This window comes from Pyxicephalus adspersus, chromosome 7, assembly GCF_032062135.1.
Source record: "Pyxicephalus adspersus chromosome 7, UCB_Pads_2.0, whole genome shotgun sequence".
Lineage (NCBI taxonomy): Eukaryota > Metazoa > Chordata > Amphibia > Anura > Pyxicephalidae > Pyxicephalus > Pyxicephalus adspersus.
This window is the reverse complement of record NC_092864.1, coordinates 41,768,138-41,794,971: the sequence shown is the minus strand read 5'-3', so window position 1 is coordinate 41,794,971 and position 26,834 is coordinate 41,768,138. Positions and strand designations below refer to the sequence as shown.

Sequence of the window (26,834 nt, the reverse complement as noted above, 5' to 3'; positions counted from 1 at the left end):
AGTGGGTTCCTATACTCAACAGAAATGATAAGATCTAGTAGCCTGCAACAGTATGGGTTGGACTTCTCAGCTTATAGCTTTGAAAACCATAACTTATGTGCAGAATTATTTTTTTTTCCTGTCAGATAAAATTTCATAATAAATACAGTTTCAAAGAGTAAATTTCAAGAAAAAATCATTACTAGGAGTGCCTGCTCAGTGTAAAAACATGCATGGAATACAAGGAGAGACTGTGACATGCATGTAAAAAAAACTTTCAGCTGTCTGATCTTCCAAGGTCATTGGTCAGCAATTTAGAAAATAGCTTTTTACATAAAAATAGAACTAAAAGAAAAGGTTTTCAGGAAGAGGCAAACTGAGCAGAATACACACCTGAGCCAGTGCGGTAAATTGCAGTCTGGGAACCTTGCCGCAGCTCAATTGTCCCATGGTTTGCATTGCGATAGACTGGACTGTAATATGTCCTACCCTCATATATTGGTGTAATCTGTAAGTCAGGGGATACAGCTGAACGCAGGTCCTGGCCCAACTGGCTATGCTGACTTGCATAAGAGCTTCTCAAGCCTGAAAAAAACACAATTAGAAAGCATTAATATATTCCAGAGGCTTCTAATGCTTTTTATCCTATTCCACTATTACTTTTATTGGTCGTCTTAGGACTAATTTTACTAATAATGGGCCCTTTTTACAAGTCATGTTTAACTCTTTGGGTGGCATCTGGAAGTCTGCAATGAGTTCTAAATATTTTCTCAATTAAGAGAATCATTCTCTTGTAAGCTTGCTCAAGTACAGAAATCATGAACCTTGTTGGGTACCAACTGTACTGCTATTTTCAGACTGGCAATTACCAAATAAAAAAAGCAGTAACCATAGGAAACAGCCAGGTGAGACAAAAGAATTTCTAGCATTTAAAAAAAAAATTTTCAAAAAATAATTCATAAAATTGTGAATAATACATCAGGAAATCTCCAAAGTCCTTTATAAGCCTAGAGGCTCACGGAATGGTGCTGTTTCAGAAGTAATATGATTTTGATTCCTAAGGCTCACCCCTTCGCATAAAGAGAGCAAAAACTCTATTCTGTTTCAAGAACAATTTCAGAAAAGGAGTAGAATCAATAAGTCAAATGCAAATGCTGCTCAGTTAACAATGCAATTGTGCTAAAGCCAAAAAAAAAAAACTCTACTCTAGTAGTGCTTAAATCTAATTTTGTGAAATTCACTGCCGGCACACAATATGTGAAATAGATGAATCTGCTTTCTAAATCTGTGTGGTGCAACTTTGTGTCCCTCTGTTCAATGTATCTCCAAAGTTCATACAACTTGCAAGCCATTCTGGATCTGGTAGTGGTGAACAATTAAGTAGTTCAAGGTCTAATGCACTTGATTATTAGCATATGTGACAACCTCTATAAAGTAGACACTTTGGCAGTTTGCTGGTCTGGAGCATTTAAGAGAGTGAACAGTGCCAAGGAGGAAAGACATCAGCAATGATCTTGGAGAAGCAATTCTTGCTGCCCATCAATCTGGGAAGTGTTATGAGTGTCTGTAATCGATTTGAAGTCCATGATTCTACAGTGAGAATGATTATTCACAGCAAAAAACATTCAATACAGTTGCCAATCTTCCTTGATGTGGACATCCCCACAAATTCACCCCAAGGTTAGATCGTGCAACTGATGCTCACAGAAAAAAAAAACCCCAAGAGCTACATCTTAGATCCTAGATGTTTAGTAGTAGTAACATAACCTCTTTTAGTAATAACCTGACAGCATATCAGCACAGCACTTCATACCACAGGACTTGGGTACTTGGCAGTCTTGGAGTATACTATAAGCATCTATGTAAACCCCAAGGTTTTCTAGCGTTAAACGGGGGACTGTTAACAGCTAAAACTTGGCAAAATTGGATCATGCAACAGGACAAAAACCCCAAAGCACACCAGCAAATCTACAGAAGGGCTGAAAAAAAAAGAATCAAGATGTCAGAATTGTCCAGGTCCAGTCCAATTGTTAGGTCCAGACCTTGACCCGGTCAAAATGCTGTGGTGGAACCTTAAGAGAGCTGTGTAATGAACACTTGCAAATCTTTATAAACTGAAGCTATGTTGTAAAGAAGATATATTGGAAATTACTCCACAGGGATGTGTGAGACCGATAAAGTCATATAGAAAATGATTACTTCAACTATTGCTTCTAAATATGGTTATACAAGCTACAGAATCATGTCTGTTTATTTGTCTATTTAGTGGTTTACACCAAATAACCAAAATATATACATTTTTTAAATTCTGTTCTGAAATGTACAAACTAGGAATTGAAAGAGTGTACTTTCTTTTTTTCAAGACTGTATACGTTTTTGTTGGACAACCTTTTACAAAACCACAGGCAGTATTATGGAGTTGCTCTTTGTCCAACTGGAACAACCTTTCTCAACCTTTTTATATGGGCAAACCCTTGAGAGGACTTTCAGGTCTTGAAGAACCCCTGCTATAATTACTATATCCACATGTACATTTGTGTGGTTTTCTGTGGGAAGAAAGCTACCTACCTTGCCAGTGGGAAAAATGTCACCCTTACAAATAGCCAAGAAATATCACTGGTGCCAGGTAAACTTACCTGAGACACACAAACTACTCATTGCTTAAGAAACCTTTAGCAACTCACAGAACTCTGGTTGAGAAACACTGAATTAGAACACCACAACAAAAACATTCATTCATCATTCAAATTTGGGAGAATTTATGGCCTTTTAGGAGGTCAGTTACAGATATCATAAAAAATGTCCTGGCTCAAAAGCAGTAATTCCATTAATGTCAAAGGTTTTTAGTAGGGTAGAGGTCAGGGTTCTGTAAAGACAACTCAAGTTTTTTTTCACACCAAACTTTGTCCAAACTCTAAGTCTTTAAGGAGCTGAATTTGTGCATAAGGTCAAGGGCATGCAGGAACCAAGAAGGACTGTACTCAAAAAGTTGAAAGTACAAAACTGTCTAAAATACCTTTGTATGCTGTAGCATTAAGATTTTCTTTCACAATGTAAATCTTTATACATTCTGCCTAAAGCATGGGAGTACCAAACTTCAATGAGAATCCTGTAGTGGGTCTGGATTGGGCTATTCAAAACATGTAGAAGTTGTTTTTAAACAATTAGTTTTGGTGAAATAGAAGGAACAATGCAGATAAGTCTGCTCTTAAACTTCCAAAGTGCACAGAAACATATTTCACTATAATTATGCCAAAATCTTTTATTGCTCTTGACTTTCATGGGAGTGTTTCAGCAGTATTACCATGTGTATATGGCTTTTACATTTAAACACTTATTCTTGGCTATCTTAGCACAAATTATTTCCTCAAATGAAAATACTATTCATCTAAAAGCAATTACGTGAAAAAATAGAAAGCAGAAATTGGGCAATTTGTTATTGATAATTGCTGTTCCCACCTGGCATGATTTTTCTGATCTGAATTTCAGGATAATTGTTTCATCTAGATGAGATGCTATGATTTGAAAATACTGTACATTTTCGCCCCAAGCACAATACTGGTAGGTCGTACAGAATGCAGAATAGCATTTTTAAGGGAAGGCACAGAATCCTAATCATAAAGTTTTCTTTACTGTAAGAGAAGCCCTTACTCAGCCTGTAAAACCTTAACTAGTGTTAAATGTACAGGAAAGCAAATTAGGAACTGCGCTAGTGTTAACTGACTATATTTGGCACCAAAATATTTTTTCTAAAACTACAGAATTGCTGTCCAATGTGTAACTGTATTTTTGTGTTAAAAACTCAGAATATATATATTTGAAAGAGTTGTTATATCTGTATATCTATGTATGAGGGAGCTGGTAACTTGGGTTATGTGTAGATGTGTTTATAAGAATATGAACATATGCACATTTACTTCAGATAAAAGCAAATGTATTGATTTAGAAAAAGGTGAGTATTAGGCATTAGTGTATGAATGCTCATACTGTGATTCATATTCCATCTGGTTTTAAAGTTTACCAGTTTGAAAGAGATTGGGAAGCTTTTTTTTCACACCAAATAGGTTTGAAACAAGCCAATTATTGTAATTTAGGCTATGTACAAACTGTACAAACTGTCCGTGGATCCACCAGGACGGATCCAGGAACGAAGAGCGCCGTACACACGCCAGATTTTTATCCGATATTAGCCCTGAGGCGATTATCAGTTGAGTACGTAGCCTTACTCTGGTGTGAATCAGCCCTAAGCATCAAGTCTTTTATGTGACCCTGTAACCATAACTAATAGTCTGAAATTAAAAGGTAAAGGTATTGCAACTATATTTGTAGTTTTTGCTTATCTCACTGGCCAGAGATTTTATTAAATTGCAAGCAGCTGCAAAATAAGAATCCAACACTTCCAGATAGGTTCTCTATTCTTCTAATTGCCTTCTGCTGCTTCTCTGTCTTCTTTCTCCTAGGCTAGTAATCTATGACTACACGCCCTGAACACAGCCTCACAATATCACATCTGACATGGTAAAAGCTACATACACACGTTAGATAAATGTTGTTTAAAACGAATGGTTACTTGCCTATCGTTAAAAAAACATCCAGTAACAGCAAGACAATAATTTTACATTGATTCTTTTGCTGATTATCTATTATCCTTCATCATGTCTACAGACATCATTAGGCAATTAACAACCCTGCACACAACCACACATGCATAGCCAGTAGGCAAGGGATCTTTAAACAATTGTATCTGTGGTCAAGTGGAGCCAAGATGGAATTGGGCTTTAAACTGTAACTACAGAAAACAGGTAAAAACAGGTAAATCCTAAAATTGCTATTGTTATTCAGGACAAATTACTGCTAAATCAGATGAAGGGGGACAACCCCCTTCATCTCTCTATTTAACCCACTGCAGTCAGATACAGTATAGAGTTCTTGTACTGCTCCCGGGATAAAAGTTGCTGGTCATAATATGCAGTACAACCCTAATTTATGATGAAAGGTGTGAAAAGAAACAACTGCAATTAATTCAGTGATAGAGAATTTTTAGAGTTTCAGAATCAGCTATAGGCATTTAGCGTATAGGGGAAATAAATGCCTAGTATGTAAACTAGTATGAAAAGAAGAGCCTCTCATTAGGTAAATTGCATTTACATGTAATGTTTCATATATTGTCTAGCACTAACCTGTAAGGCTATCTGGCCGTGATGGCACCATCCTTTCATAGATATCATATGATTGGTATTGGTCAATGTCGTGCAGGTTCCTTTGTAGTGTTCCCATATGCTGTGGTACCGCTGTCATTCCTTGTCGTTTTGGAGAAGAAGATGTTCCCATAGGAGCTTGGGATGATGAGCCCACTCTGTTCTGTGTATCCGACAAGGTTAGTGGAGAACCAACTCTGACAGAAGTGCCCAAGGTCTGATAAGATGAGGACATGCTAGAAGGGTTGGTGTTCTGCCGAGCAGTAACTGACCCAATTCTCCGTATACCTGTTGGGGAATTTGATCTGCGCACTGTGTAGGGGGAACCAGCTCTTTGAGAAGGCAACGTTGTAGAAGCGTAGGTATTGGCTGTGGGAAGTGGCCGTGAATCTGTAACAGATGGGGAGCCATACCCACTCCCGAGAGAAGTTCTCAGTGAGCCTCTGGATGGAGACACTCCAGATCCAATTACATAAGAAGGTGACTGTGACCTTGAAGGAACAGAACTCACTCTCCGAACTGCTCGATTGGCTGCCATTGCATTTGACGGCTTGAAGATAAAAAAAAACAAAAACATAATGTAGCATCATACCACTATGAACAATTTAGGGTCCTGCTTTATTTTTCATTACAATTTTTAGGATAAGTTATGGGATATAGTCTCAGAAAGTCACTAATTAGCTTTTTCTTTGATTGATTACTGCTCCTGATCTTCAGAGACCCGTTTGTCTTATAATTCTTTGTTCTTGCAAGTGAATGTCAGTATATAACCATAACGTATAAACTGTGTGGTTATGAGCTAAATAAAGCAGTTGAGGTTTAGCATATGGCCCACAAACAACTTAAGAAATCTCTGAGCCAATATTGCGCTTCCTGTTTCATTCCTCAATACATATAAAGCACATAACAGAATTTCTACATGCATAAAGCTGAAACCCCATTTTTTTACCCATCTTTCTACATTTAAAGGATCTGTTAATTTATGTGAATTTCTTTTTCTCAATTAACTAAATCAGCCAGAATATGGATCACTGTGAACCAATATAAAACAACTACAACTAAACAAGCACCCATAATTAAACTCCAAATTATATTCTGTTCAGATGTACTATTAACCTAAGCAGCCACAAAAAGTGGCTTAGATAATGCTGGGTGTCATTCAACCCAAAAGAATGGTGCTGGATTGCAAAGCAGTTAGCCTGCATTAAAAGTGCACAGAGGAAACATTACTGGATGTGAGTATTGCAGTGAGATGAGCTTTTTATTTTTGTTTCTGCTGTTAGCCATCTTTCAAGCAAAGCAAAATGACAGCTTATATCAATTTGTTTCATTTAAAACCTTTTTGGTGTGCAAAAATGATGTAAGAGCAGATATCCCATTCTTAAAGCCTCCATATCTTTTCATGTAATTGATAGAATATCTTATCAATATCCCATCAAATACTGTTTCAGTAGTCATATACTGCAATGTAATACATACATGATCAAATATTTTTATCTGAATACATTGGTGTTAAACAAGTACACACATACACTAAAAAAACTGCAAATATTCATACATCAATACAATGTTTTTCAAACATATACATTGTGATAAATAGCCTTGGGATGTCAAACCTAACGAGCTGGTCAGGAATAGTGTTCTAAACAGATTGTGCCACTGCCATTGTGCCTAACAGATAAAGCTCCAGTGAGATAATTACTTAGTAAATTGAGTTGTGTTTCATCAGGTTTCTGACAGTGAATGAGTGGGTATAACCCCTAACTACCACTCCACCTTTGTTATTGTCACAAATACCTGGAATTAGGTGGGACAGTGCTGTGGTGGGAGATAAGAGTCCCACATGTGGGTGCTTGAACAACATAACTTTTGGATATGTTGGCTGGGAGGCTAGAAAGCCAAAGTTAACCTCTATGAACTAGAGCTAGAAAGATATTAAAAAAAAAAGTGTAAGAAAAAAAAACTTTAAAAAGGACTCTCTTTTAACTACCTCCTTTCTACTCTCCTCAAAATATGGTAAAAATGTATGTTTGGAATGGTTTGTATTGTAGAGAGTCCAACCTCTTTCTCTTTCTATCTGATGTCCTCTCACAACACATACAAAAAAGTTTACATAAAATATGTACCTGAACAAAGGTCTGGCCTTCAGCTCTGGAGGACCTCTCGTTGTGGTTTCCGGTGGTTCCCGTGAATGAATGTTGCTGTCGTAGTTCAGGTTTTCCCACGCTGTGGTTGTGAAAAGTCCCAGCTTCCTGGTAACCACTATCAGAGTACGAGTTCATTTGTGTTGAGCTTCTTGAATTGCCTAAAGATCCTAAACAAGAAAATTACCTTAATTAACAGAAAAGTGCTTTCTGAAGCAGGTAAAATACTGTTTGTGAGCAAATGTATAGTAAAAAAAAAAAAAAAAAAAAAAAAAAACTTAAAGCAGGGAACAGACCCTCACTTTCATGGAGAGACGTCTGCTCTGGGGAATACATGGTGACTGGTTCTGTGTCAGCTCGGATGAGGAAGTGGTTGGGGTGCGTGGAGTCAGCCAGTCTCTGCTTAGGGGGACCTCCGGAAGATGCATCTGAAACAAAAAATAAAACATTACCTTGTGACATCTGTTGTGTAATCTAAAAATAGACAATTTAGACAAAATAACATAATTCTTCAGGAAGGCTAAAACAATTAAAGGGCCATTTATTTTCATAAATTGATTCATGTAAAAGAAAGTAACTTTAACAGATGCAATTCAAGATTCGTTTCATTGTAAGAATATCAAATACTTCAAGTGTATGTCTGCTTTTGGATAGTGGTGAGGGGTTAGACTCCATGTCAAGCTTTTATTGCTGACCGTGTTCTTATTGAGAGATTAACCCCTCAATAATGGTGACCACTGCCACCCGAACAGAAAGTGATGTGTTCTGTCCGCATAACAATTATAGAAACAGCCTTGCATTAAGGACAGCTATGTAAACAGGGAATTCCCCTCATTTTGGAATTTTTTCTACCAACTTCCTTTTGCATCTCTGGAAAAAAGGAAGGGAAATTTCTTTGCATAGTACAGAAAAAGCAAAACTAACTCACCCTACCTACCCAAAAGTAAAACAAAAATGATTTGGCTATATATGCACTACAAAACTAAGATGGCACTGCAGTGGGTATTATTTTTCAACACTACTAAATGTTTTTATACTTAAATGTTATTTTAAACTTTAGGTCTATATTAGGTCTATATTAAAGCACAACGCCAGCTTACTAAAAGCTGGATGGCAGAGTGGTCCAGTGGTTAGCACTAGTCTTTGCATCTTGCATCTAATCTAACTGCATGTTTTTGGGATGTGAAAGGAAACCGGAGAGCCCAGAGGAAACCCACACAAACAAGTGTAGAACATGCAAACATTCAAACCTGGGACCTAGCGCTGCAAAGGCCAGAGTGCTATTCTAAAAGCCACCGTGCTGCCCGTTTATGCCTAACTTCCTACAGCTGTTTTAGGCTTGTTACCTTGGTATCAAATCTAAGCACAGTACATGGAAGCCACGGCTTCTATAGAGTATAGTTCGCATAGCAATAAGAATTTGAATTTGATATATGTGTTATACACCAAAACATTTTATTTTAGGTAAGCTCCCCTTAAAGAAACAAGACAGAAAAGACATCTACATTACACAGCCAATTTAAAAGCAGGAATACAGTGATACCTCGGCTAACGAGTGGCCCTGCTAACAATTTTTTTTAATATTTATGGGACTCGGCTAACGAATATAGACTCAGCTAACAAATGTAAAAAAAAAAAAAAAAAAAAAAAAAAAGGAATCAAGACACCTGATAAACTATGACAAATGTACAGTACTTCCTGTATTCTGTATCAGAAAGAAAGAGAGGGACATGCTTTGACCAATATAGAGAGGGGCTTCCAGAGTGCCAGAGAGAAACTCTTCTCATACCAGTGTCACGACGGTGCACTCTCTGTGTGGCTGTGAATTTGAGAGGTAGGTGTGATTTATAGCATTTATACTTTACATACGAACGGGGCTTCCTTGCTGCTTGTGTGCAGGACAGAAGCTTGGTGGAGGGAGGGGGGCAGTTTGCATGACCTGCAGAAGAAGTCTTTTGCTAAACACAGCTGAGGTTGTAGGTGATTTTAAGGACTGGGCTCTTCTGCAACTTTTTGTAACTCCTTAATGACCAAGACAAATTCTGCAGTTTTTTTTTTTTTGTTTATAACAAAGCAGAGCTTTGTTAGAAGTTAACAAATGTCTAGGCTCCAAAAAGTTTTTTTTTTTTTTTGCTTTGTTTGTGATTAACTCACAGTGACGATTTTATACAGTAACTGACACTATGCTGCCTAATAATATGTTGAAACAAACATCTGCCCTAATAATTATCTTTAAGTTGTGGTCAGCATCAAGAATTAATTAAATTATTTTCTATAGCAATCTATTGGAAATTATGTTTAGGCTAACAAAGATTTCCGTTAACAAATGTGATTTCGGAACAAATTATCTTTGTTAGCCAAAGTATCACTGTAGTTTGTTTTTTTTATCGGTAAATTAGATTTATGTGATTTTTGAAATAAACTAACAGCAAATTAAGACAAACTAGTCATAGTAAGTGTGTGCACATAATTAAATGTTCCAGTTTATGCAAACGCTCACAGGCAGCTTAAAGTTGTACTGCACAACACTTGTAGGGTAATATAGGACTGGTAAGCACTACTGAGAGCTTCATATTTTATGTTTTTTATTGAGACAAAACACTTGAGAGGTTCATGACTAATGAAAACATGACATTTTATCAGATTTTAGTTGTTAGGAAGCGATCCAGCCATCAAACTATCTTTCATAGCTCTGACATACATATATTAATAATGAATACTGCAAGAGCAGAGTGCAGACAGAACATAGTGTCAAGAGGATGGAAATGAAATATAAAGAATAAGGGGCTAAGTGGGTATCATGTTTCCTTAGCATGGCTAAGATCCTGAATTATGATCTCATAAAGGACAACAAATATATTAAAATTGGACTTCATGTGCTGTGTCACAACAGGGTACAAAAAACAAAAAAAAACTAAAACATAACTGGAGTATAATCAGCTTATACCCAATAGTGGTCCTTGTGTCGTCTTGTGATTTTTTTGCAGTCATTTTACAACGTACGCTCCTTAGTTTACATGGATGGATGTTTCTGTAAAACCTCACTCACAATGGAAAACAATATACTCTGGAAAGCTTAGGGACGTTTCCTAATACAGTACTATATTTTAAAAATCGATTAAATATAATAGTGTATAACATGAACACAAATAAAAGTAACTTGGCGTTACCTAAATCAAAATACATTTACACACATGCACTTTGTGTGCTGTACACAGGGAGGTCAATGATCAGGAAAAAATATGCCTATTCTGTCTGTGTGTTGTCTTAAACATTCCTGCTCTGCGCACTATTCTGTAAGTGGCATTCGTCAGGTCACCCCATCCTTGTACTCTGTTGTACTCTATAGATTTCAATATGCCATACTCACAAAAAATCTGTAGCACATTTGTTCTTTCCTCCCATGTATGCATCAGTTAAGCTTCCTGCTAAAAAACTGAACCATTGGAACTCAATTAGAAGGGAATAAATGTGCAACTAAGTTTTTTCTGTAAATGGCAAATCTTAAAACAAATGATAATGTTATATAACAGTTGGGGGTTTACTTTTTGTCTCTGGTTCCAGTTTAAAACCACAACAAAAAAAGGTTAAAAAAAAAATACAATATATATCTTCGGTTCTTCAAGATCACTGATTGAAAACCTACTAGTTGCTTATTAAAACCTCACTAGCTATATATCAGGGATACAAAAGTTTTGTGTCACTTGGTTCTACAAGACCAAGTTTTCACTGTTGGCCTTCTTATCTCACTACCTGAAGGAGCTCACAATCTAATATCCCTACTTCCATGCACAATACTATCCCCACCTGGTTTACTTTTAGTGATCCAATTTCCCTCTACTCGATTGGTATAAAAGATATACCATGACGTTACTAAACTGACGGGCTAAATGTTGGCTCCACTCAATGGTAAGAACTACAATTCATTCACTTGTTTCAAATTCCTGATTTGGGATTAAAGAGAGTAGAAAGTCATGTTAAGGGACATTTTACACAGCCTCAAAGATTTGCCCAACAGCAGTAACCCCTGGCATGAGCAGAACCCCAAAATAAGTCAATACACTGTCTGTGCTGTCCCTGTGACTAGTATGGTTGGTTGACAATAACAAAAGATTGAGTTTTGTTACAAAAATTCAAAATATGAATTTGGGGCACAATCGAAACAAACTGATCTATTCCACTGTATTTTTTTAATTAACTGGTAACAATTAGAATATCAAAATGCTATTTTATGGTTTATTTGTAACTCTACCACAACAAGGCTTGGATTGCTATGGAAATATTTTAGGTTGCTTGACTGCCTTAAAGGATGCGGATACAGAAGTGATAGATGTGTAGAAAGCACTTTATGGGAAAGGCTCTAATCCTGCACTCCAGACTGTTGAGCCTTGTTGACACGCTATAAAATAAGAAAGCACTTCACAGTGCAGAAAAAAAAATTACTTCAGCAGTGACTCCTGCAAACTGACAGATGCTGATAATTATCCAGTGTGAATGGGCAAAGTGAGCGGTATCTGCTGGCATTTTTTCCTTTAGCTCTAGCAGATAAAAGAACATGGGGTTAATGGTAATATTGTTATAGTAACAAAAGCAGCACTGACCTTTTTCTGGAGGAACAAATTAAACTTGTGTTTTGATAATACCAGAGCGGGGTGTAACCAAAAAAGCACATTAAGGACAGCTGCCTAATGGGTAAAATCCCAATAGTGAATTATTTAAACAAGGAATACCAGGCAAGGCCTAAACTACACTAGTGATGAAGCTCTTTTTAATGACCATAGCCCCAGAGACATCCAAGAAACAAACTTGTGACACTCAAGAGTGGCAGAAGTAGAGACTGTTCTAGCCACAATGTCATAGATACACAAAAAGGTAAAAGCAAAGTGGCCCAATCATCAGCATTTGCGGGATGTCTCAAGGAAAGAAGATCTGCCCGGGGGAACAAAAACTATCAAATGACAAAGCAGCCATAAACAAGAATTATACTTTAAAAATGTCTTTGAAGTCTGTGCAAAGGCTGATGAGTGAATGAAACTAGAATTGCCATTAACATGTGTGCAACATACATGCAACAACGGCACAGAATAAAAAGAATGTAGCATGACAAGATAGAGGGAGCAGGAGGACACAAAGGGGGGTGCAGGAGGATACAGCTTTTTCTGTAAGTGTGTGTGGAGCTTTTACAAATTACATATCTGGATTACTGTGCAAGCAACAAGCTTATATGATGAATATTCAAACAAAATAGCCAGCAGGTGTTTCTAAATAGTTAGAAATTGATGAGAACCTTAGCTGTGAAGGAAAAGTTATTATTAAAGGAACCAAGATCAAAACAAAGCTATTTTACAGCTTGTATAAAAAATATTTAATGTCCATATTTGAGCACAGGTACACAACCATCAGGTAAAAGTTATGACAAGATTTTTGGTAATTTTATTTTTTAAAAATGGCATTCTGCTTTAAGAAAAAAAATCTTGAAAGTTTGGTTTATTTTAAAACTTTTTATTCTTAAACAGTTTAAGTTTAAACTTTTTTTTGGACCGCTAAGAAAACACCTAAAGGTATTGCAGTCAAAATATTGACTTAGTGGCAGACACCCTCATCACCAAACACAGAGAGATGTAGCTTGAGCATCAATCAAACCACTACAGAGTCTGCTGGCGGCAGACATGACTAGACTAATCAGCAGCATAGGCAAAAAGTTTTTTTTATACACAATGAAGAGCCTACATTTCTGGAAGCTTTGCTTAAAAAAGGGATCCTCTAAACTTTTTTTTTTTAAAAGACAGACAGGTGCTGCTGCAATGAAAAAGAATTCTGAATTTTCTATTGAAAGAAATGAGTAGCAAATAGAAGGTACCTAGAAAAATGAAACAAAAGCAGCCGTAAAGTTTATGGGACACAGAAGTCACATGTGAAAATCAATGTAAAGTCAACAATACTACGAACAAATCACCAGTACGTGTAAGGACCTCAGCAGAGCATGTCGTTCCTTCATTTAATATCCACACCATTGCTTTTTGCCAAAAGGTTACTATGCTTGGGGAATGGACATCTACCCCCAGATAAAAGCTCAATGCTAAAATCAAACAATGGGCAGGACCTAATTATAGAGTTTTGAGGTCAACATGGATACATTTCAAACCTCAAAATACCAAATACTGTGTAGATAATGCCCAAAAACCGTGGGATGAAAACAGTTGTAGGTATTTAACTAAAGAAACTGGACTAAAGAAAAAGGGAATTTACCAAAAGCAACACTTTCATTACACTTCCAAGCATAAGGATTAGTGTTTGTAGACGTTCACTTTGAAGATACTCACAGAATTGAAAAATAAGTACTTTTCATATTCCTAATGTGCAAGCAGGCAGAGATTTATTTCATAGAGAGACAGGTGATGTCCCTTCTGCAATAACCATTCTTACCTGGCTGATGGTTCACTTCACCTGTCAACATCCCTGAGCTATGAATGCGCTTTTCCTGCAGTAGCCGAGACTGAATGAACTCCCATTACATTATCCAGGCCCAGCCAATCAAGATGGCTGAAGTTAGCACAAAGAAAGATAAAAAGATGGCAGTGCCCACAACAGAACAGGGAAAAGTGGGTATAACAGCTTAGTTCCACTTTAGGATGCAGTTTGCAATCCACTTAACTTTTTTAAACTGGCCAAAGTGACCAAACTTTTTTTTTTTTTGATCAATCAAAACTAAACTAAATGTTTATTTGACCATCTTCAGTGACATCACATTACCCTTTCAGACGTGTAAAAAAATATTATTACAGATTATTCATTCGTTATTGCTATACATCATACCAAAAATATGCAGGGTTCTTTCTGATAGCAATCAGGATGGTTATCCTGACGATCAAACCTCTATTCAATCAATACGTAATTGGGTGGTAGAGATGGAGCAGCTGCGACACATGGAACAGTTAATAGTGGAAGATGAGGGGCAAACAGAAAAATATAATATGAAATGGGCAAAATGGATGCAGTTTATGGAATTTCCTCATTTTTGTGAATTTTTGAGGTGAAGTGGAAAAAGAATATTTTTTGTTTTAAAAAAAAAGGGGGAGGGGGGGGGGGTATTCATATGTTATGTACTTATACTCACATGTTATGAGGATTGTATTGAAATTTGAATAATGGATGGTAATGTTGTACAGTGGAACTTCGAATAAAAACGAATTATGAAACAAAAATAGACAATGTTATGGAATTTGGGGCTGAAACAAGGACTATCACCGTGAAAAAGAAGAATTGGAAAAAGCTATATGAGACCATTGGCTCACTTTAAATTAGACTTTGGGGTAATATTTCTAACACTCACACCAATGCCGGGACACAATGTTTCCCCACTTGCACCAACAATGGAGCAATGTTCTTCCACCTTGTAAGCCTATTTTTACTTTCATTGCCCACCAAATTTGAGGCATTTTGATACTCCTATTGAACACCTGGTCTGGAGCTCTTTCAGATAACTGACACAAGGTGTGCATCTACCATAACTAATCACCATAACACAATGGGAAACTGTTTCAGTGAAATCTAAAGCTGTGTACACGTGTTCAATAATTGTCGTTGGAAAGGTTCTTTCACGATCCTTCCAGGGACAAAAGTGCCAATTTGCTCTATGGAGAAGGGATTGGTGAGAACGACAGAGCGGCACTCGCTGCACTTTTTCCTTTCACTTCAATTACGGTCGTTTGCGGATCAACCAGGGCAGATCCATGAAGGACGACGATGGGAGCTGTACATGCCAGATTCTTGTCCGATATCAGCATCAGATACCTGTGGCAACTATTGGGCGAGAATCGTTTGACGTCTGTACGCAGCCTTAGGGGTAATCAAATTAAGTCTACCTATTGCTTCTTGCTGTGTCTCAGGGACAGAAAGTCAATGGCAAATCTCCCCAATTAGCGGTAACTAAGATATTGGCAATGATCCTAATCATTCCCCGCTAAAGATAGTGGATAATAACGAAAGCCAGGGAACTATTTTCACAAGTAGATTTCAGCAAAAGAACCTTAGTGCTTTCTCAGCACAGGATTTTCATGGTTGGGCAAACACACTGCGAGAAGGCCTCTACTAGCCTACAGTCAACTACGATAATGGAAAATGTACGGCTGGTCATGTTTCAGTTCACATTACTAGTAAACAGTAAACATGACAGGAGCCATATAGATAAAACAGACCAAAGTGGTTATCACAGTCTTTTGTGGTCACTTGACAAGTTCAACTCCAGTACCCATGTCAAAGTTTTACAATAAATAGGGTAAAATTCAAGTCCATCTACAAACTCAAAATGTCAAATATCTGGTTTATTTCTGCTTGTAAATTGCTGGAATACAGTATCAATTCCTTAGTTGTTATTTTTTTAAGTTAGGTCATAAAAACAAAAGTGTAGAAAAAACAACTTTCAAATAATATAGGATTAGCTTTTCCATACCTGCTGATCTCCAGGGAAATGACTTTTCTGTAGAGCTGAAAGAAAAGAGAAAAACTTTTAATGAAATATTTACCTATTGTACACTGTACTCCTGAGAAGGAGGCATGTAAAAATAAAGTCATATTGAAATATATTCTATAAAGAAAATATATTCTATCCTGCTCTGCAAGTCTTCACTGTAGGGCCCTGCCTGACACCACATAATCGTTGCATTGAAAGTCTTGGTTGTAAAATGAATATACTGCATATGCGCAGCACTCACGCCTCATTATTTACTCAGAATTGGATTATAAAACAGTAACTTAATAAATCCCTCTTTGTGCTATTTATGAGCAAGAAGACACAAAACTGACAAAAGTACCAATAATAATCAAGAACACATTGTCAATTGATTAGAACCTATGGGGATTGTGCTATAAATTATCCTATACAGACGTCTTATACAAATTGTGACAAATGATAATATTTGTCTGGGACAATTGGGAAATATATAGAGTGTAAAGGTCAGAGTGAAGAGCCAAATCTCAGATCCTTGGCAATGAAAAAGACAATCACTTAAATAGAAGCAATCACAACTCCACTTTGGATTCAGGACTACAGGGAATTAACCCTATATCTGTAATCCGTAGCTAATGCAAATGGAAATCGTGCCAATTAAGTTTAGTTCCAGATGCCAAATGCTTATTGAAGAAAAAAAGCAGCAGACCATTTGTGAACAAAAAAATCTAAGATTTGATAACAGGTACTTAAATGATATGTAAACCCAAACCACATACAAGCAATAATGATCCCAACAGCTTTTAATAAAATACCTGGTGATTCTGCTCTGCAGATTCTTTTTCAGACATTACAGTTAAAGATTTTTACCTCCCTCTCCCGTTTGTGGGGCTGCCTTGTCATGAGGGGCTTTAAATAGTGACAGTGGCCGAGGTATCACATCAAACAGGTGTGGTCCACTCGTATAAACACCAGTGATACTGCCACAAGAAATGCCATACGACCAGCACTTGAGTACAGGAATTTAGGGGGGAAGTAGCTGAAATGCAGGAGGTCAACCAATCCAGATGAAAATAGGTGATAATTAGTAATTAACATAGAGTTTGTTTAGAATACACAATGCCTTAAACTAATTTTCATTTAGTTCGTGTCTATATATATTTAAATAATACCATTTCCACCCACAATACTTGCTTACTGACTAAAACCAATGCAGACAATGATAAAAGGTTTGGGCTTCCTATAAGCCTTCCCAACACGTTAGAATGTATGAATAATCATGAGAAAAGTGTTTAGCTCTCCATCTTATGTGTTACATAAAGCGGTTTCTTAAAACTTTTGGACAGAAATTCTTTAAATTCAGGGTTTCTACACACTTCATTTTCCAGAAATTCACAACGTAAAACTCATCCAGAAACATTTTATTGGTTATCATCTTCAAATTTATTTTAAAGCATTTTTCCTCATTTTATGTCTAGATAAATGAGTGTTTGCAGAGTGCAGCCTCGCTCCACATTGATTGTGCTTGAAACTCACAAATTGCAGATATTTTAACTTTAAATATAAAGCTGGAGATGTGTGTTCCAAGAGAAAAATGCCCAAATGCACCCCCATCCCCAGTCACATTATTTGTAGCAGAGTGGAATAAAAGATACTGATCCATCAATAAAAATTCCAGTCACTAAGTTACATCCTCGCTGAGATTAAACATTAAACTTGAGCACAATAGACATTTGTGCCTTCCTGGCTTGCCAGGCAATGTTTGCCTTATCCCTGTGCCAATAAATGACACGTTCAGTGTTGGCACGGATTTCTTAGTGAGGTCCGGCTACACTAATAGCATAAAGAAGACATAATGGATACAAGGTTGGTCTCACAGAGCTCTCTACAACTCTCAGCTTGGGGAAACAAGGCCTTGGTTCTACAAAAATTCTGTGCAGTTGCAGCTTTTTGCAAATACCCATTTTGATTACTCTGCTAGAAATGGTAAAACCAATCTTATATTTTAAAAGATAATTCTTTTTTTTAAAGTGTTTTTGCATGAATCTGAAGCAAGGTCTTTTTCTTGAAGATGTTACCAGTAAACACAACTCCTAGAAAGATCACTGCTTTGAAATTAGCAGATGTATTAGCCTTTTGTTCAACCTTCATTGGCTGTTGGGCTTCCTATATAATAAACAGCACCACCATGGGCATTTGGAAAGAAGAATTGGTAATTGTTAATGGAAAAGGAATTGGCTTGGAGTTATTAGCTTGGGAAAAAAATTTTGCTCCTGGTAGATTTTCCAGGTAGGGCAAGACAAGCCAGGATTATTTTTATGAAAAAAAAAAAAAAAATTCTAGGTTGGTAAATGCTATTTATGCTTTTCTTACATTCGTGAACAGTTTGAAACCTGGAGCTGCTGTGTGTTTTGTCATTACCTTCTACAAAAAGGAAAACATTCGAGGTTGTCTCTGCCAAAAGATGGTGAAACCAAAGCAGCAGTTATTACAGAGACATGATCAATAATTCAACGTATGATGCAGGAACAATTAAAGTAGATCTGAACCCTAAATGGATTACACCAAGTTTCCAAACCATTATAGAAAAAGCAAATGCTTGATGCACAACATACTCAACAATGCCCATTGTCTGTAGCCACTTTCAAACACTTTTAGTATATACATGCACTCACTCTCTCATCAGATGCACATCATTGTCTGGACAGGTTTTTGGATAGTGACAAAAGTGGACCATGCCCTTACAACGTGTGTTAGCATGGCTGCTGTCGGACTCCACCAGTAGCAGGAGCAGGATACAGGAGAAGAATTGGGAGAAGGGTTAGAAGAAGAATTCACAAGAAGTGACTCATCAAGCACCTTTATGCCAGGGACTCTCCGTATAAAAGCCACAGACTTGGGACTATTTCATACTGTACCAGTGTAATTGACAGTGGCAAACTGGACCTCAGGTAACAAATGTGCACTAATGTAGCAAAAAGCAAATTGTTACTTTCTGGAGCTACACCACATGCACAAAATGGTTGAGACTTCATCTGAATCCTTTGGCTCATCACAGGTGTGAAACGTCCCTAAAATCAATATTAACTGTGGAAAAAAGTTAATAATGTTACAATACTGTAACGATACTAAACTTTTTTTCCACGGTTAATACAGTTTTAAAAAATTGCAATGTACAGGAATGCAGAGATGAGTTCCTTATGGGCAGCATACATCGCCAATTACAGGTTTAGCTACCAAAGATAAATACAGTACTGAGGAAAAAAGCTCAGAGTAGAATAACTGATGTGTGCAATTCTGTAAACTGTTCGGAAGCTCTGGAATGAAAGGGAAGGTTGGGTGGGCATTTTAATCCATCCTAGAATCAGAATTTGGAGTCTGACTCTGGGACCACAGTGGAAAGCACCACCCTAGCAAAAGGTATAAACGGAGTTACGGGACCAATACCGGTATCATGAGTGACTTTTGCCAGTTTAGAACTTTGTTAACATATTGCTAAAGCCAACCCCTCATTTGACATATGAGACGGTTACATAATTGTTAAAAAAAATCCCAAGAAAATGGTTTGAATCACGTTTCCTATCCATTTTGTTATCCAAATTGAGCATCTTAATACCAGGTCTCTTTTGTGCAGCTAAAAAAATCCACCTTTATAATGCTTTTCAAAGTTCCCCTATAATTAAACCACGTCAGTGTGGCCATTCTTGGACTTCAGTTTCCTGACAATCATGTGACTACATAAGCAGTGCTGGAAAACACCATATGTAGCAAGGCTCCATTATGAGAGTTTGTTCTCGAGAACAAGGGCAGAGGGAAATAGGATCATTGATTTTATTTCTGCTTCTGTTTTCCTCTGTACAAGGGGGCATGCAGGACAGACAACCTCATTTACTGATTAGCAACTGCTCCTTGCATCAGTCAAGTGACAGAATTGCTTAGATTGCCTCTTTCTCTAATAAGAACCAAGGTACCCGCTAACATCTTGCGCAAGGAATGTTTTATTAATAAATGATTATTGATAAAATAACATTTATTTAATTTCAATAAATCATCTGGTTCTCAAACTTATTGCTTCTTTTTCCATGAAATAAAGTTGATTCTATTAAAGGAGAAACACCCATATTTAATTTGTTCTGCAAATAAATGTCAGTCTTTCCAATACTTCCATACTAATGTAAGATTGAAATGTCAATAGAAAATGGGAAGACTGACATAGATGACAGTGAAACTGGGCCCCCAGGGGCTGTGCTGGGAATGCAGAGTGAATGGTTTATTATTTAAAAGGAAAATCATCCTTATTACCATGTCATTTTCACAACACAAACACAGCAAAACAAACATCATAATGCAAGAAGATGATCTGGAACTTAACCACTATCCTATATAAGGTTCAATATTTTAATGTTAATTTCAAAAATTTTAAATACCTCGTCATTCTGCTATGAAGGTTTTCGTTTCAGTTGCACATCTGCCTGGTAATTCACATACACAGTTTAGGAGACCACAATCAGGAAGGTCATAATTGCAGAAAGGGACAGGCATATCCCTTATGCAATAATCCTTCCTACCTACCTGATCGGTCAAAAACATTGAGATGCACATGCACAGTGCAGCGTTGGTTGCAAGGATACCCAGCAATCCCAGCTTCTTTTGCACTTGTGGGAATTGCCTAAATAAACTCCTGTGGGGAATTAGGTCACCCTGATTTGTCCAATCAAGATCCTATCTAATAAGAGAAGAAAAAAAAGGAGTTTGCCAGTTTCTGCCATTTGAACAGGAAAGGTTAATTTATAAAATTACACATGTGCAGTTTCAACTTTCGTTGCCAAGATACCCGGCAACCCCCAGCTTCCTCTGTGCATGCCAGGAATACCTAAACTCTCACATGCCTATGTGGGAATTGTTTCCTCCCGGCCTGGGCAATCAGGATGGCAGAAGACCATCTTAAACAAAATAAAGATTACCCTTTAAGACTACAAGCAGCCATGCTGACACAACTTACACAGGCAAGGTTGGTGGTTGTTACTATCAAGAAACCCAGTATCAAAACGTCCATGCAGCCATTGCTGCAGTGTGTGATTGGTGGGAGGTAGGTAAAAGGGATGGGGGAGATAAGCGGTACTGTAGATACATTTTTTTTGGTAAATTGAGGTTAAAAAACTAATTTTGTATTTAACAGAAATCTAAGTTTATTGATTAACACAGCCAGAATCACTATGAACACAGAACACTTGATGAATTACTATTAATTACTATTAATGAATTACTATGATGAATTACATGTTGTATTAAGTATAGAAAACATACATGGCCACCTCAATTGCTAATACAACTTGAACTCTGTGTACCTGAAATAAGCCTTTCTCTGAACTGAAGACAGCACTGCATACAGCCACATGTCTGTGAGCTCCGTAAGCCTCTGAACCCATTTCATTTAATATCAAGAACAGTTCAGGCTCGACAAGAAAACAACAGTAACCGCAGCTCCCCAATTTCCTTTCAAATGCTGAGGAACAGAGATTCCCAATCTAAAAGTCTGGATGCCGCACTGTGATACTAGAAAGGAAAATTGATTTATTTTTATCTCTTGCTGAAACAAAGTTTCTTCCCCCTGTCTATATGTGAAGGACTATCAGGGTTTCATATTTATAAAGCTCCACATGGAGAGTAACTACTGCTTAAAGGTTTAGTCCATATACAGTTTTTTGGCAAATAACAAAGAGTTTCTTGATGTCTTGCAGGAATGCCACTGGCGAGATTGTTACAGAAGGCACAGAGTCCTTAAGGAAAGCATTGCGATTTTTAAAGCCTCTTAAATACAATCAGGTATTTTACTAAAGAACCGTGTCACATATACGATTGTCATGTTTTATTAAAAGAATTTTATTTTTTATCATTGCTGCATATCACTTGTGTTAATGCTCTGCAGACACTTTGTCTCCCTGCACACCATCCATGGCTGCATTGCAACTTCCATGGTGGATTTTGGGATGGTGGCCTCAGAATTACAGTAGTGCTGGTCAATTTTGCATGCATGGGAGTTACATAACCCAGGCCCAGACTATTAAGATGGCCAAAGACTTGACTTGAAGAAGATTGGGCAAGGATGATGGTGCCCACAGTGTAGCAAGGACAGGCAAGTGCAATAAAACAATTGAAATCAAGCAAGGTTATTTTATTGCAGATGGGACAGAAGGCACATTTTTTTTTAATTCTGAAGGTTTAATTAAGCTTTAATATTGTCACCAGTTTCTGTTCAAAATATATGCATGTGGATAACAGCCATTTACAACAGTGAACAGCATTAAGTAGCAAAGCAGTGAAAAAAACACTCATACATACCATAATAAATAAAATACATAAAAAAAGTTGGCTGTCAAAGTATTGCAATATTGTTTTTGTTAAATGGAAACCAAGTGCCGATGACAACTTAGTGAAGCCATTTTGTGAGATGTTTTGCTTGCAAATTGCTATCCCAGCTACTGGTAACTTGTCGCTACAGAGCTACCTAAGGGAGTAAACCCGGAAGAAATCTACAGATAATGGATTGTAAATTAAGTAAAGAACTGGTTAAGAGTGTAACACTACATCTGGTTTAGAACAACTGCTACTCTCATATTTAAAAAATAAATTACATAGACCTTAGTGCAGTCTCTGCAAAAGTGTACAGAGGACAGCAGCAGATGTTTCCTCAATGCCACTTTTGCTGCCTAGCTATTTACAGAGCTTCTGATCTTTGATTTAGTTCTAATTGGAGTGTCTGCTCTTGTTGTATGATGCCAAGATTAGAATACATCAGGAGGTAAGGAAACGTGAAGAGCTTTCCATTTTCCCAAACAGAAATAACATCACATATTTCAAAAAGAACTAACATTTCATACAAAAAATGTCATAATTAAACTCAGTCAGAAGCTTCTACACAGCTCACTAATCTCATGCAGCAACCAGTTTTTGGGACGTAATATTTGTATTATTTGGCAGGTGTGACTGTACATGTCCTGAGGAGGCTCAGCATTGGCTTGTAAAACAGGAGACATTAGCCACAGCTCATTCACTCAAATGTATCAAAGCCAACAGTCCCATTCACAGAGCTGGAGTTCGACAGGCAATACGTGCGGTAATAATACAACATGCTAAATGAAGACATGGGGGGAGGGAAATACTATCAATACTGCTAAACCTCATTGGTCCTCTAAAGAACAGACTCAACTTTAACATATTGTATGCTGTGTCTGCATAATTTCCCAATCTACAATAATTTTTCTTTTGCATTTGTTTGGCTGTGCATACATTTTAGGAGCCAATAAGAAGTCCATTACATTGAATGCAATTAACTGCAATTCTTTCAGCTGAAGCGGAACTACATTCAAGCAGCTGTGGCCAAAAAATGCAGGCAGAGAGCAAAAACTAGTCACCAGTATTGCCTTTTGCCTTAACACTGCACGGTGTGTTTGAAGGTGGCCAATATATTCCAGGATTTTGCTTTCTTAGCAGGCCAAGCACACAGAATGGCAGCAACATCACTAAACGTCTGTCCAAATCATACTACACTAGCAATCAATGGCAGAAGTGCCCGAGATCTCACACTACAGATATACAGCTATTGCACTACAGGGAGAGAAATTCCAAAGCCTTGACCCACTCAGCACTGAAAATATTCAAATCAGATTTAATGGCTTCTATGAGTTGGGACCTTGCAGTGGCCATTCTATTTCCAAGAACACTATCTTAGATACTATTGGATTGTAACAGCTATTCCTCAGCTTTATTCCAAGCTGAATTATTACAAAAGTTGTTTTAGTGGTTCGTATTGTTTAGTTTATGTAGTTCCAACTTTGATTTTGTTTACGTAATATCAAAAGATGTGTGTTGAATGGACAGTAATTGATTTTCTTTTTATACTATTGCCCTAAATGGTTTTGCCTCTTAATAAAATATATATATGTTTTATTTGGAGTTAGAGTTAAGCAAAGTTTGTAATTTCTTTAATAAATAAAACAGTCACAATGATGTTGGCTTAGCTATTGATATTAGACTAAACCAAATTTCCTGATTCATGTTTGCAGTTCCAAGCTTGGATGGCTGAAATAAATGAACAGGAATATAAAGGAGTCAAAGGAACCATAAACCGAGAAATTGGGAATTTAAGGATTTATCTACCAACTCACAGTCCTGGTCCAGCATGCACCGATATTCGATAAGCTAATAATCAACACTCCTCCGACTCAATTTAGCCTAACAGTGAACCCTGAACAGTAATATTTAGTGTATGTAAGACCTAAAAAAGTTCATATTTACTACCTTTTAATTTGGTTAAAATAACATGAAGTGCATTTTTAAATCTGTTCAATCAGTGGAAAAAATACCTGTTGATCCACCCAGATATCCAGTAACCGAAAAACTTTCTCTGCTAGCTTGCCATTTGCCTGCTTTGCTCACCTTATCAGTTAGTATTGCTCCCAGTTCTCTGTATGCACTATAGAAAACTTCAACCAAATGGGCATAATTTATTAACGCTTGCCAAACCTGGAATGGATTTCTTCAGTCATTTGCTAGCAAATGTTTTGAATCCTGGACCAGATCCATTCGCAGAAGCATGATTATGTTGTACTGGTAATCTAAATGTACATTCCTATTGCAGCCATGTGTAGACTCGCCACTAGATGAAACCTCTGACCAGGAAGTGTCAAAGGTATCACAAAATAATGGAAAAACTTAAAGTGCAAACTGAATTGGCACAACCCTGCAAAAAACTACGTTAAAATAAAAAACCCAAAAAAACATAGGACTGGAGTGGGAACCAGCTGACACTTTCTATATATTTCTTCTATTTTTACTTGCTATTTAGCAGTATAAAATAAAAGGTAGTATTTATAACCCATAACCTGATTTCTTTAGTCACTAACAAAAGCTTCCTTTGAAATGCTGGCATTTTGTCCTTGAATCATTAAACCTTCATACTACCTGCCGGTGCTGTACCATCCTGCCGAGAATGAATAATGTTATTAATAAAACCCCGGCTGGCTGACTGCTTCCTTGCTTGTGTGTAAACTCATAAAATGTGCCTGATTATCAGGCTGCTAATCAGTAGCTATTAGAACAGGGCGAACCTTGCTATCCTAATACTTTTGTATAAAGAATATTGATAAAAAGGACATGTACCTAGGTTTGATTGATCTGTTGATGGTCCTCAAAGAAGGTAAAACAAAAATACATACTTTTAATTTCTCTTGATCAAAGTTTGACTTTGAGAGTCATAGTGGTTCACCACCTAGAATTTGAGTGGGCACAACCAAGGGCCTTGGATTATTGCATGCCATATACAATCATATCCAAAATGGTAAAAGATCCAGTGCTCCATAGCCCATGAATTCTTTAAGAATAAAAATGTCAAACTTCTCTTTGAGGCTTACAATATACATGTACACACAGTGCCGTTTCTGCTCTATAAAGAAGGGAGAAGGAGAACAACGGAGCGGCAGCCCACTGCACTCTCTCCCCTTCGCTTTCATTATGATCATTCCTCGTCTGTAGATCTGCCAGGACAGATCCACGAATGACATCATATGAGCGCTGTACACACATCAGATACTCGTAATCTGACAAGAGCCATCTAACATGTGTACGTAACCTAACTCTTGGACTTTTTCAGGACTTGACTATTACAGTTTGAGTTAGCTTTAATGGCTGATCACTTCCAAGCAGTATAACATTTGTTTTAAATTGCCTCCATTTAGATGCCTCCTTTGTTGGAGCCATGATACACATCTACAAATGTGTTGTATATGTGATAAGGCTTTGCTGGATCCCCCTACAAATAAAACAGTCTCACTCATACCTGATTGAAGGTGTAATTGCAGTCTAGTGTTTTCAATCCATGGAATTACAAGTTTTCACCATTTACTCATAGGACTTATATGAAAGTATGATGATGATTTAAAGTTATATTCATATACACACTGGGTCCTTAGGGTGTTATGGAGTGGAGAAAGGGCCTAGGGGCTCAAGTGGTAGAGGAAGCTTACAGATCCTTAACAGTAACTAAAAGGAGCTACAAACTATATCTAAAATCATAACTAGATAAGTATTTCCTAATTTTAGAAAGGATAAACATTAAAAATAGAATTTCCCAGAATTTAGCGCAAATGTGGGACTTCTCATGAACATTTGGCCAGGAACATGAGCTGAGCAGCTGATAGAGTTCTTTCCAAAGCTAAACAGTTAAAAATCAGCATCAATCGCATATAAAATTTCCATGAAGATGAAACAAACCTATTCTTCACCACCTAAGGCGATGTAAATGAGATTAAGTACAAACACTAACAATCAGCTTCTTTTAAACACTTCCAACTTCAGAGCGCTAAAATATTAGAAAAACGCAGCTGCAATGTAAGCGCCTTCAAATGTGGAGAAAAAAAAAATCAAATGCTTAGCTACAATGCAACGTTATCTCCACCTGGGATCTCGCAAGTAGATTGGGAATAATAGGTGAGCACAAATTTTAGATTGGTTTCACTAGCAGGTCCTTTCACAAATTGAACAGAACACATTAAAGCCAGTTAATAAAGTAGAATTATTTTTATACAATATACTCTTCTGTATGGCGACCAGAGAAGCTAACCGGAAAATGGACATTCAAATTTGCTGCATTAAGAATAATGGAGTGGAACAAAGCTTATTCCGCATATAATAAACCAACGGGTCCTGTTCTTGCTCTGGCCAGGTTAACTGGTAAAACCATTTGCTGGCTGTGGATTTTTATAACTATCTAAGCTTGTCAAATTTCATAGAATATTTGCTTTTCAAAGAAGGAGTGGAACACATTAAAATATCAGAGCACGTGCCAATTCTTTGGCATTTTGTCTTTGAGTCATTAAACCTTCATACTTTCTGCCTGTAATTTCACCCCACAACAGCCAGCAAAGCCACAAGTTAATGGATTATTTCTAACAATTCAATCATGTATGGGTACATTTAAGGGGGTATAAGGCCATAAGTATGAGTAGCTCTTGTATTACAAGCAAAGTTTTATTTTTTTTATAAGTCAGGATGCAGGAGAATGGC

The 26,834-nt window shown here is 37.1% G+C and overlaps 1 protein-coding gene across 10 annotated transcripts in view; it reads right to left on the bottom strand.

The window, feature by feature from the left end:
* PKP4 (plakophilin 4) overlaps positions 1-26,834 on the bottom strand; it is a 180,748-nt gene that overhangs the window by 51,250 nt on the left and 102,664 nt on the right. For 7 of the 10 annotated variants that reach the window (XM_072418185.1, XM_072418186.1, XM_072418179.1 and 4 more), the window contains 5 exons: positions 15,774-15,808; positions 7,618-7,749; positions 7,304-7,491; positions 5,160-5,727; positions 373-564 (listed from right to left, as the gene is read on the bottom strand). In XM_072418185.1, coding sequence (XP_072274286.1) covers positions 373-564; positions 5,160-5,727; positions 7,304-7,491; positions 7,618-7,749; positions 15,774-15,808 — 1,115 coding nt within the window. The remainder of the gene's footprint in view (positions 1-372; positions 565-5,159; positions 5,728-7,303; positions 7,492-7,617; positions 7,750-15,773; positions 15,809-26,834) is intronic. The other 3 variants (XM_072418181.1, XM_072418182.1, XM_072418187.1) reach the window with 2 other exon arrangements.